The 12,488-nt window shown below is 46.0% G+C and overlaps 1 protein-coding gene and 1 pseudogene across 4 annotated transcripts in view; both read left to right on the plus strand.

Annotated features, from left to right (window-relative positions):
* Positions 1-810: 810 nt before the first annotated feature.
* Positions 811-930, plus strand: LOC134981663 (5S ribosomal RNA; annotated as a pseudogene).
* Positions 931-4,192: 3,262 nt separating this feature from the next.
* The window catches only part of MIA2 (MIA SH3 domain ER export factor 2), a 298,404-nt gene continuing 290,108 nt past the window's right edge, over positions 4,193-12,488 (plus strand). For 2 of the 4 annotated variants that reach the window (XM_063947624.1, XM_063947626.1), the window contains exons 1-2: positions 4,193-4,389; positions 8,865-8,998. In XM_063947624.1, the coding sequence (XP_063803694.1) occupies positions 4,272-4,389; positions 8,865-8,998 (252 nt within the window). In that variant the 5' untranslated portion in view covers positions 4,193-4,271. The remainder of the gene's footprint in view (positions 4,390-8,864; positions 8,999-12,488) is intronic. The other 2 variants (XM_063947625.1, XM_063947627.1) reach the window with 2 other exon arrangements.

Consider the following 12,488-nt stretch of genomic DNA (forward strand, 5'->3'; position numbering starts at 1 on the left):
AGGAACATTGGCACCTTATCGATACGGATCCAGAACTATCAAAAGCCATTCCGCAACCACCACGATTCGCATACAAACGAGGACCCAATCTGAAAGACTTGTTGGTTGTAACAGATTTCTCCAAGAAAAAGAAGCGTACAGCCTCTAACTGGTTGACCACTAAAACAGGGGTCTTTAAATGCACGGGTTGTCCAAACTGTTCATTCCTGCTACTTGGCAATCGGTTCACTAACCCTCAGGATAAGAAGACCTACACTATCAGACAGAGACTTGACTGCAATAGTAAATTTGTAGTCTACGTGTTGAAATGTCCATGCAATTTGCTATATGTTGGGAAGACCAGCAGGATGCTAAAAGAGCGTCTAAGCCAACATCGTTCAACAATTAAAAAGAGCATTACACAGGGTGGAATTTCAAGTGACTTCTCAACCTTACCTGTTGCAAGACATTTTATGGAGGCTAAGCATTCCATTAATCAACTCAAGTGTTGCATCTTGGATCAAATTCCACCACTACAAAGGGGCGGTGATCGCAATAAAATTCTTTTGCAAAGAGAACACCAATGGATTGATAGATTACATTCATTGGCCCCGAATGGGCTCAACGAGGAATTCCGTTTAGGATGCTTCCTGTGACTCGATATAACCACATACTGTGACTAATGTTTTGGTTTACTTTTCTTAGACACCGCCGTGTGTCATGTTTATCACTTGACACCTATTAATGCTCTTTGACATGGTCTCTCACTCACTGGGCCAATTGGGCTCTTGTCTATTGCATAATGGAGATATAACTGCACACCGTATAGACTGATACTACCATACCACACTGGATCCCATCCGATCCCGTCTGATCTTGGAAATTAAGCAGTGATGGGCCTAGTAAGTACCGCACTTGGAGACAAGGTGGGAATACTAGGTGTTGTATCAATAATATCGGTGGACGTTTGTCTTGGTTACTGTCATTGCTCATTGTGGATAGATTTTCACTATCATACATGATATGAGGTAATTTGGTTGTGATACAGGTGCAGATACTCATACTATGAAATGCAGTTAGTTATGGGCACGTCTATCGGATACTATCTTACCACGCTGGAAATCATCCAATCTCGTCCGATCTTGGCAATTAAGCAACGTTGGGCCCAATCAGTACCATACTTGGAGACGGTATGGGAATACTGGGTTGTGTACCCAGAGACACGATTATCCCATACTAATTAGTCTGCATTCCCGTTATATGCCTCACACTATTATGCTGTACTCTGCACCTGCTGGATACACTTGATCCCTCCAGCCAGGATTAATTCACTCCGTTTTGGTGGAGTGCAGAATTTGCATCTATAACCCCTGAGCGACATGATACCATTGCCACCTTTGAATATATTGTTTATACCATGTTTATGTGGTGCTATAACCAACATTTCTTTGAGCAGGTTATTACCATTGCTGTGCAGGATGACACTGATTGGTTCTTTTTGCCGTGTATGTTTACATTCTATTTTCTGTAATTGATTTTTATTCCTCATTATTCAGCTGTCAGTGTTTCCGTGCCGCCGGCGCACTGTGGGGTTAAATACTCTACATTTGTGCCTGTGTCCGGGATTACAGACAGCAGCAACCTTGTCTGCACGCCGCTGTACTTACAATACAGATTGTCCCACGCTACATTACTGTTGCGCTGCCGGAGCAGGTCGCTAAGGAGAGGGCCGGATTTGTGTACCTTAGCAACACATCCCATGTGCGGGCAGGAGCCAATCAGGTAGCAGCTATGACGCGCTGCTTCCGGCCTTCCCGTTCGGACATTCTGGCGCCTTCTCTGCTATTTAAGATAGCTCTGGACGGAGTGACAGCTGCCCCTGATGAAGACCACCAAGTGTTGAAACGGCTGTCGGGCGAACTGTAACAGTGGGGTGTATCCTAGATGTCTTATCAGGAATAAAAAACCCTTTTTTTCATCAACTAAAAACGTGAGTGCTGGTCTAATTCTTTTTTCAGCCATGGAAAAAGTGAGTGTGTATATTAATTATTAGGACCTTGCACCAACTAAACTTTTTGATATTGGACATAGAGTGCTGTCACCTTGCCATGTTTTATATATATATATATATATACACATACACACATATGCCATATATACATATATTGTAAAGCCTACTGCCCTTCCTGCTCCCCCCCTCACAATGCCCACTTGCCTCAGCACAAAGTGGGGAAAGCGATTCACTTGTTCCTGGCTCTTTGCACTCCAGCTTCCCTCCGGAGGAGTCAGGCAGCCGGGCAGGAGAGTGTACGTGGGTGCTGACAAGCAGGAGGGCAGAGAGAGGCTCCAGAGTCCGGCGGCCACACATGCAGAGGGAGATGGAACAGCAGCGTCGGTGATCGCGGCGGGGAGGTGGGGAGGAGCAACTGGGTGAGAGAGCAATCGCAGGGGGTGGGAGTGAAGGAGCAGCGTTCGTAGGAGCCAGGCAGAGTTTGCCGCGCCCCCTGAACTCCTGCACCCGGGGCACGTGACCCCTTAGCCCCCCCTAGTTACGGCCGTGCAAACAGCACCCGCCACCGATCTTCAAAAGGAGGCCATGTCAGCCCCATTTTGAAGGCGTCCAGGGTCTGCATCATCGGACACAGACTCCCTGGACTCAGATGTGTAGATCTGACAGCCAGCCTGAATATGCTTTGTATGCCTGTAACCATCTCGATTCGCTACCGATGGTCGTGATGGTGATCCGATACTGCATCCTCAGACACAGCACTCAGATCCTCTATCTCCTACAGACGCCTTCTGCTGCATTACAATTTTAATTAGATGGTATTGCACAGCTGCTTCCTTGCAATTCCATACAAACATGAATCAGGACCTGTGTCTGACTCTGAATAAGGTCCTTACCCAGATGCTTGTAAAAAGTAATTTACTGTAAATTGCACCTTTTTTTAAAATTACTCTGTTTTACAATATAATTTTGTAATACCCTGAAACTGCAAGGGCCTGCAAGCACAAAGCAACTGTGTCACTACAGGTGCCAGCATGACTGTGTAATAAAAGTAAAAGGGTTGCTGGAGCTGCATAGAATTGAGCTTGCAGCACAGAAGGGGTTAACAGCCCAACTCACAGCAAGACAGATTAGCCTGCAAAAAGCAAAGGCAGGGCTCACCAATTTGCAGCTCAGGGCGGGAAATCCCAGATGGAATGTCTCCCCGGGAATAAAAGGTTACAAAAGGTTGTCATGCAGCAGCAGCATGGTCTTTGCAGCCCAGAAGCCTGGAGTGTTAGCTAGAAGAAAAGCGTGGTATGTGAGCTAGAAAGATGTAGCCTCAGTGAGGGCTCCTCACATGTTTATGTGGGGAGAGATGCCAGACGCAGCAAGGCACCTGACAGAGGGAGAGACCACAGAGTGAGAGCAGCAGTACTCAGAATCCAGTGAAACGGTGATGCCAGGAGAAGAGTGTGCTACAGGTGTGAGTCTCAGGAGAGGATGTATCTGGGTGAGTCGTTGGAAGCCACGCGGCATGATTAGAAGCCCCCCATGGACAAGAGTCCTTGCTATGACAGAGAGAGAGACGGTAACCTGGTATGTGTAGCACTACTGGTCACAGAATGCCCTGGTACGTACTGCTGTTCGCCATATTCATGCCGCTGCAATTAAGTGATGCACTGGAGGAGGTGCCCTGAGGTGTGATCGAATGTAACCATTATGCTTTCTGCTGGAGGAGTGTTAAGAAGTTATCCCTGTTATATTCCCTGCTTTGATGTTAAATAAACTTTATGCTGTTTTATGAGATTGCCTGGCGCCCAATTCTTTATGCGCTGCACCGACACCTGTAGTCCACTCCCACAATGCAACTGTAATTAAACACCTGATTATTCAAGGGACCCCCTGGTATCTGTGCCTGAACCTATGACCAGCCGGGGCAGAGTAAGTGTGATGCACTATACACAGTGACTGCAGTTTTGCATGCCTAGTACCAGTGGGGTTTTACAATTTTGCTTTAAAATTTTAATTTTTAATACCAATTTACTTTTTCTGAATTTTACTTTTTTTCTTTCTCTTAACGTTCTTGAGCACTGTCGCAAATCCGCTGCTGGAGATCCACGTCTGTGGAGATCAGTGACACAGCACACCTCTATTCAAAGGGCTTTAGTTAACCATTAATCTGGCTTGTACATTTAAGGCCTCGGTCTTTGTATAGCAATACAAGCTGAACAACGGCATGGAATAAAGAGGATATAGCACTGATTAATTACACCGATTTTGGAGGTCTCTGTATCGCGGCACTATGGCAGGGCTGGGGGATTACCACGTCATGGGGCTGATTATATTATGTCTAGTACTACAGACCCAGAGTCAGAAGATTCTATCAGACAGGAAGAAATGTGGAGACAGTCATTGTGAAAGTAAGTGGGCGACCTATCTTTAATGCACCAACCTAACACTTCAATTGTCAAAAAAAATTCCTAATCCTAAATAACTTGTATGTTATTCCATGCCATATAAGAGTTTTACGGTACGACTGCAGCCAAAGCATAATTTTTCCTCTTTAGATAAAATAATAACCATAAGATCCCATTGCAATAGTTTGGAGGTGTCTATAGATGAAGGAGTTCATTGTATAAAAATAATATAAACTGTGAATTAAACCTTAACATATCAAAGAAACACTGTAGTCATTTAAACCTTGTGTTCTTTTTTGTTTAAGAGGTTTAAATCTAGATTTAGAATGGACTTAACAAATGAAGGAACAAAGGTCGCTGGCCTTGTTTACAGCTAGTCCGATACAAAGCAGGGGAAAGAGAACATCAATATTCCATGCACTATGTTCCTGGCAGGAACGGCATCCTGGGAACAGAGGTTTAATGACAGGGTGGATTGTTCCAGTCACACAGGTTAAGCTATTTTTCGCTTGCATATTACAAAAACGAGTTTCTTCTCCTCTTTTTAAACAGTGTAAAACAATAATGTTAAGATTAAATACTGTCTTACAAGATGCAGGAAAATAACAAATGTGTACTGGACGATGCAGTGCAACTTTCCACACTCAGATGTGTTTTGGTGCAGTGTAAAGAAATATATTTTGAACTTCGACAATGCTGGCCGTCGCGCAGAGTTACAGTACTGCTGATAACAGGCATGGGGGGGTCATTCTGACCCGTTCACTCGCTGCGTTTTAACGCAGCAGAGCAAACGGGTCCCTACTGCGCATACGTCGGTGCCGCAGTGCGCGGGCGCATGCCAGACGGCTGAAGGCCGTAGCAGGGATATGATCGCCTCTGCCTGATTGACAGGCAGAGGTGATCGCTGGGCGGGACGTCACACACGTGACGCCACACACAGCTGCTGCTGGCCGGGGAGTGATGGGTAGCTCCCGGCCAGCACGCTAAAGTTGCGCTGGCCAGGAGCTACTCTTGCAGTGCAAAGGCGCCGCTGTGCGATGCCTTTGCACTTCTACGGGGGGGGGGGGGGGCTGTCACTGACATGCGGGGCGGACTATGTCAGGAAAGAAGATCGTAGCTGTGCTAAATTTAACACAGCTACGATCAACTCGGAATAACCCCCATGAGCCCAGGGCAACAGTGGAAGTCTGAAGCCTAAAGAGAGGGTTTTAACATAGTTGCCTACCCTCCCTCATTCTGCAGGAGACTCCCTGAAATAGTAGCAATCTCCCTGACTCCCTGAATAATCCATCAATCTTCCTGATTGCACCTTAACCCCATTGTGCAGCTGTTACATTCTTGGGGGGAAAAAAGAAATCAGAGATACATACATTCAAATGGGCTCATCAGTGACATTTCCCTGTATATATTATAAAACACAATGATCCCTATGGCTAAATGCATTTTAAATAAGGTTTCTTATGGCCACTTACAGTATATGGAACCTCTTGTAAAACACAATACACAAACAAATCCTGCAAAATATCAGTTTCTTTTCTCCAACAAGTAGATCTTACTAACTTTGGGGCTCATTTACATTTGGATGTAAGTCATTTTTATGACACGCCTCTCTGATGTAGCAGTACATGTCCGCGCTGATAGGTGTTATTTTCACAATCTCCCTGAAATGCTTTTTCAAAAGTAGGCAAGTATGTGTTATAATTATAAATAGCAGCTCAATGACACGCCAAAACTACAGAACTACAGTCATGATAGTTTTTACTGAATTTGATTTTAATACAGGAAAGTATGTGGAAATATAAATAAGAGGTAAGGCCTAGTCCATGACGGATCAAAAACCTAAACCATAATGCCTTTCCCGTAGATTAGGGGTTGGCAACCAAGTGGCACGCCAGCATAGGCGTGCGCAGCACATTTTATTAGGGGGTGCATCATTGGAGGGGTGTGTCTAGCACCGCCTTTTGGGTGTGTCTAGTACCATCTATTGATGGTCAACACAATATAAAATATCCACCCTTGTACCAATCCTAATAATGCAGATACATTGTCAGATGTTGTGGTGTGCACCAAACAAATAACCCTGATGGCACTCACTGCAATTACACTGCTCCTCCTCAGCCTGGTCTGGCTCCCCCTCTCTTTCCCCTGCAAGCTGCAGCAGCTTACTTACAAGTAAGTCACTCACTGACACTGACAGTCGCAGACTAGTACTGCTGCTGCTGGAAAAACGAGTGACGTGTCAATGTTGCTGCCGACCGCCTGCCAGTATTGAATTTGTCTTCCCAAGAGGAACGCTGGCTGCATGCTGCAGCTCATCAGTGGCTGGTGTTGGCATAGCATAGAAGGAGCGAGGTGGGCGGGTGTGACGGGTGGGCGTGCGAGCAGCATGACATCACGCTGTTTTTGTACATGGAGGTGGAGCCGGGAGTTTGAAAGCCGGTGGCCGTGGCACCCTTGATTAACCCAGGCGTCCGGTTAGTAATGCAGTCCTGACAGGGTGCAGCGCAGAGGGGACAGTAATCAGCCTGCTCGGCGATCGCTGCATCAGGCATTTGAGATCGGTGTGCCAGACATTAGGGGGTGCCTGTGCGCACCAGGCCCCCCCCCCCCTGCACATGCCTATGCATGCCAGGATGTTTTTAGTTTCACATGCTGGGTCTCACTGTGCTGCTACTCCCTTTCCACCAACTGGGCACACATTGACTGCCATCCAGGCCTCTGATGAACCTGCATCCAATTGGGGGAGACGAGAGTCATTAGGCTGTCCTTTACATAGAAAGCTGACATTGTGACCTACGAGAATCCATTTAAATAAGTAAGACCAATTCAGAAAAACTATCATCCTGAGGCAATTAATCAGACCAGTGTCACTCCAGCTGCTGTGGAACTACACATCCCAGCACGCCCTGACACATTTTTTAGCATGCCCTAAGAGCAAAACTGTGGTATGCTGGGGTATGAAGTGCCACAGCATCGGAAGAGCCACAGATTGCCTGCCCCTGTATAAGACACATGGGAGAGCTAGCAGATTCAGTCAGGGTGCACTGCAGAACAATGTATGAGCCATGCAGTAGGAAATATACAACACTTTATATAATTACACATAAAGGGCTGATTCTGAGTAAGACGCAAAGTGGGTGTAGTTGCAGGCAGATGCGGCAGCCTGATTCACAACGCATGCTAATGCATACCTTACAACTGTCCCGATTGTCGCAGGACAGTCCCGTTTTTTGGGACTGTCCCGCTGTCCCACCCGCGGGCTGCAGTGTCCCGCGGTGGTGGTGGTGGTGGGGGGGGGGGGGGGGGCAGTTGGGATGCTCCTGTTACGGCTGATCTGCTTTTCAGAGCAACGGTAAATAGACTCTGTGCGGCTCCACCATGAGGCCATGCCCCGTTTTATTTAGGTCACGCTCCTTTGTGGACGTGCACGCTGGTGTCCCCCGTCATAGATTGAAAAAGTTAGGAGGTAATGCTATTGCAAGATTCTATTTAGCTTATATGGGGGTTTGTGTGTTTGGAAGCGGAAAGCCGTGTCGTCCATTTTTTATTTTTTTGTGCCAGCTGCTGGCAAGATGCAAGAGACTGTCAGAAACAGGCTTCCCTTCCTCATACACACAACTCAGAATTGCACAGAGCTTCAGATACACGACAGTCCCAGGACACGCCCACAAGTCAGGGAGGTTCAGTGCTCACATTATCCGCCCAGTACCCGCCACAAATATGCTCAGTTTCCTGGAAAGACAGATCCGGCCAAGTTCCGTTCTGATTCAGAATATGATGGAGGTATGACGGAGGTATTTGTAAATGCACTTCTACACATGCTCTATATCCAAAAACTCACCATTCATTTTGGATGCGTTATTTTCCAAAAACAAATGCTGAGTGCATAGTGATTAATACTTATTTGCACTAACAGGCTCAGCCAAAGAAATATCAGCAATTACTTCTAAACCCCGCTACACTAACCACTGTCTGTCAAGATTGCGTGACGTTTAATAGCTTAATAGCTGTTTGTCATTTGATCACCAGTTAGTAACTGGTGTTGGAGCATAAACCAAACGACAGGTATCCGGTCAGCATACTGCTCGTTGGGACCCCGGTTGTCACAATACCGAAGCCGGGATCCCAACTGGTGCACCGTACTGCCGCTGGAATACCAGCGAGGTAGGTGATTTACCCTCTATGGGTGTCCACGACACCAATAGAGGGAGAATAGAACCTGTGGCGAGCGCAGCTCACCATCGAGCCCATAAGGGGCATCTTTGCCCTCGCCCCCCTGCCCGCATTCCACTGCTCGGGATGCCGATGTCGGTATACTGACCATCGGCTTCCCGTGCGGCGGTATACCATACCGATCCCAAAGGACAGGCAGTGGCACTCCTATTCAATGGCCGGCCAAAATGTGAAAGACCCTTTCAGTTTCCTATATATAATGTCACTATTTGGTTATTGTGTCATGTGTATCATTTGTCTTCCAGGTATGATGATGAGAGTTTCAGCAAAGCAGGATTACACTGGACCAGACTGCAGATTCTTAAGCTTCAAAACAGGAGATGAAATCAATGTCTATTATAAGCTCACAGGAGAGAGGGAAGATCTGTGGCAGGGGAGTGTAAGTACATTAGTGTTATCCCCGAGAACATAAGGTAATGTGTCACCCCTTAAAATTACAGCTTTTTTGCTGGCCGCTAATATAACAAGGAATTAAGCAGTGGAGAATCTATAATGGGTCCACGGTTCACCCATGTTTAATGCTCACCTGTCCGGAGTCTGGAGTCAGCAGGGGCACTGCAAAAATCACTGGAAAAATTGCATTCACGCCATTTTCCCGGACACCTGTGCTTGTCCAGTGGCGTCCACTTCTCCAACGCTGCCCGTCACCACCCAAGCTCCGCCCCCAGACAGCAGCAGAATGTCAGTCATGCTTGGCTTGCGAGCACTGTGTGTGATCTCGCTGAATGAGATAGGCACATGGACAGAGCTCTCACCACCGGGTTTGCGTACCACACTGAATCAGGCCATAATTCTGTGATGTACACAAGCCATATTTTCCCAAAGCCATTTTACCTACAGTATATATATATATATATATATATATTTTACTTTCCACAATAATTATTTTTTGTTAAGCAACCGATAGTGCTGTATAAAATTGTATCAGCCCCCCAGCTGGAATCTGAGCAAGGGGAGGCATTTGATATGCCAGCTGTCAGGATCCCGGCGTTCACCATACCGATGCCAGAATCCCGGCAGCCCGCATACCGACAACTATTCTCCCTCTTGCGGTGTCCACAACACCCTGGAGGGAGAATAAATAGCGTGGTGTGGCGTGCCCGCAGCGTGGTGTGCGCAGCAAGCCTGCAAGAGGCTCTTTTGCACTCACCCCGCTGCCTGCATGCCGGCGGTCGGGATCCCGGTGCTGGTATGCTGGGCGCCGAGATCCCAAGCGCCGACATAACATACTACACCCCTGAGCAAGAGTAAGATATATTCATGTAGTCTTTTTGAAAAATGAGAACATAAGTCAGCTATCAGATCAGTCATTAAGAAGCATCATCACTCCCAGCCGCTGTTCTTCTGAGCCTTATGCAACAGTGACTTAACGTGAAGCTCAATATTAACTACAGATTTGCTTATATAATGTACATAGCAGTAGAGATGAGCGGGTTCGGTTCCTCGGAATCCGAACCCGCCGAACTTCAGTTTTTTTTACACGGGGCCGAGCGACTCGGATCTTCCCGCCTTGCTCGGTTAACCCGAGCGCGCCCGAACGTCATCATCCCGCTGTCGGATTCTCGCGAGGCTCAGATTCTATCGCGAGACTCGGATTCTATATAAGGAGCCGCGCGTCGCCGCCATTTTCACACGTGCATTGAGATTGATAGGGAGAGGACGTGGCTGGCGTCCTCTCCGTTTAGAGTGACTAGAGTACTAGAGAGAGACACAAATTTTGGGGAGCATATAGGAGGAGTACTACTTGCTGCTGATAGTGTGACCAGTGACCAGTGCCACCAGTTTAATTAATCCGTTCTCTGCCTGAAAAAAAACGATACACAGTGTGACACAGTCACACATACCATATCTGTGCTCAGCCCAGTGTGCTGCATCATATACTGTATATCATTATCTGACTGCACTTAAGTACAGTGCACACTTTTGCTGCCAGAGTGCCACTGCCAGTGTGACTGACCAGTGACCACTGACCACCAGTATTGTGATTGTCTGCTGACCACCAGTATATTGTGATTGTCTGCCTGAAAAAGTTAAACACTCGTCGTGTGGTGTTTTTATAAACGCATTCTGCAGACAGTGTCCAGCAGGTCCGTCATTACATAATATATACCTGTCCGGCTGCAGTACTAGTGTGATATATATATATATTTTAATTTTATCTCATTATCATCCAGTCTATATTAGCAGCAGACACAGTACGGTAGTCCATGGCTGTAGCTACCTCTGTGTCGGCAGTCGCTCGTCCATCCATAATTGTATACCACCTACCCGTGGTTTTTTTTTTTCTATCTTCTTGATACTAGTAGCTTACTTTAGGAGTCTGCAGTGCTGAGTCTGACAGACAGTGTCCAGCAGGTCCGTCATTACATAATATATACCTGTCCGGCTGCAGTACTAGTGTGATATATATATATATTTTAATTTTATCTCATTATCATCCAGTCTATATTAGCAGCAGACACAGTACGGTAGTCCACGGCTGTAGCTACCTCTGTGTCGGCAGTCACTCGTCCATCCATAATTGTATACCACCTACCCGTGGGGTTTTTTTTTTCTATCTTCTTGATACTAGTAGCTTACTTTAGGAGTCTGCAGTGCTGAGTCTGACAGACAGTGTCCAGCAGGTCCGTCATTACATAATATATATACCTGTCCGGCTGCAGTACTAGTGTGATATATATATATATATTTTAATTTTATCTCATTATCATCCAGTCTATATTAGCAGCAGACACAGTACGGTAGTCCACGGCTGTAGCTACCTCTGTGTCGGCAGTCGCTCGTCCATCCATAATTGTATACCACCTACCCGTGGTTTTTTTTTTTCTATCTTCTTGATACTAGTAGCTTACTTTAGGAGTCTGCAGTGATGAGTCTGACAGACAGTGTCCAGCAGGTCCGTCATTACATAATATATATACCTGTCCGGCTGCAGTACTAGTGTGATATATATATATATTTTAATTTTATCTCATTATCATCCAGTCTATATTAGCAGCAGACACAGTATGGTAGTCCACGGCTGTAGCTACCTCTGTGTCGGCAGTCGCTCGTCCATTCATAATTGTATACCACCTACCCGTGGTTTTTTTTTTCTATCTTCTTGATACTAGTAGCTTACTTTAGGAGTCTGCAGTGCTGAGTCTGACAGACAGTGTCCAGCAGGTCCGTCATTACATAATATATACCTGTCCGGCTGCAGTACTAGTGTGATATATATATATATATATTTTAATTTTATCTCATTATCATCCAGTCTATATTAGCAGCAGACACAGTACGGTAGTCCACGGCTGTAGCTACCTCTGTGTCGGCAGTCGCTCGTCCATCCATAATTGTATACCACCTACCCGTGTTTTTTTTTTTTTCTATCTTCTTGATACTAGTAGCTTACTTTAGGAGTCTGCAGTGCTGAGTCTGACAGACAGTGTCCAGCAGGTCCGTCATTACATAATATATACCTGTCCGGCTGCAGTACTAGTGTGATATATATATATATATATATATTTTAATTTTATCTCATTATCATCCAGTCTATATTAGCAGCAGACACAGTACGGTAGTCCACGGCTGTAGCTACCTCTGTGTCGGCAGTCGCTCGTCCATCCATAATTGTATACCACCTACCCGTGTTTGTTTGTTTTTTCTATCTTCTTGATACTAGTAGCTTACTTTAGGAGTCTGCAGTGCTGAGTCTGACAGACAGTGTCTAGCAGGTCCGTCATTACATAATATATACCTGTCCGGCTGCAGTACTAGTGTGATATATATATATATTTTAATTTTATCTCATTATCATCCAGTCTATATTAGCAGCAGACACAGTACGGTAGTCCACGGCTGTAGCTACCTCTGTGTCGGCAGTCGCT

Source organism: Pseudophryne corroboree, chromosome 12 (genome assembly GCF_028390025.1).
Source record: "Pseudophryne corroboree isolate aPseCor3 chromosome 12, aPseCor3.hap2, whole genome shotgun sequence".
Classification (NCBI taxonomy): domain Eukaryota; kingdom Metazoa; phylum Chordata; class Amphibia; order Anura; family Myobatrachidae; genus Pseudophryne; species Pseudophryne corroboree.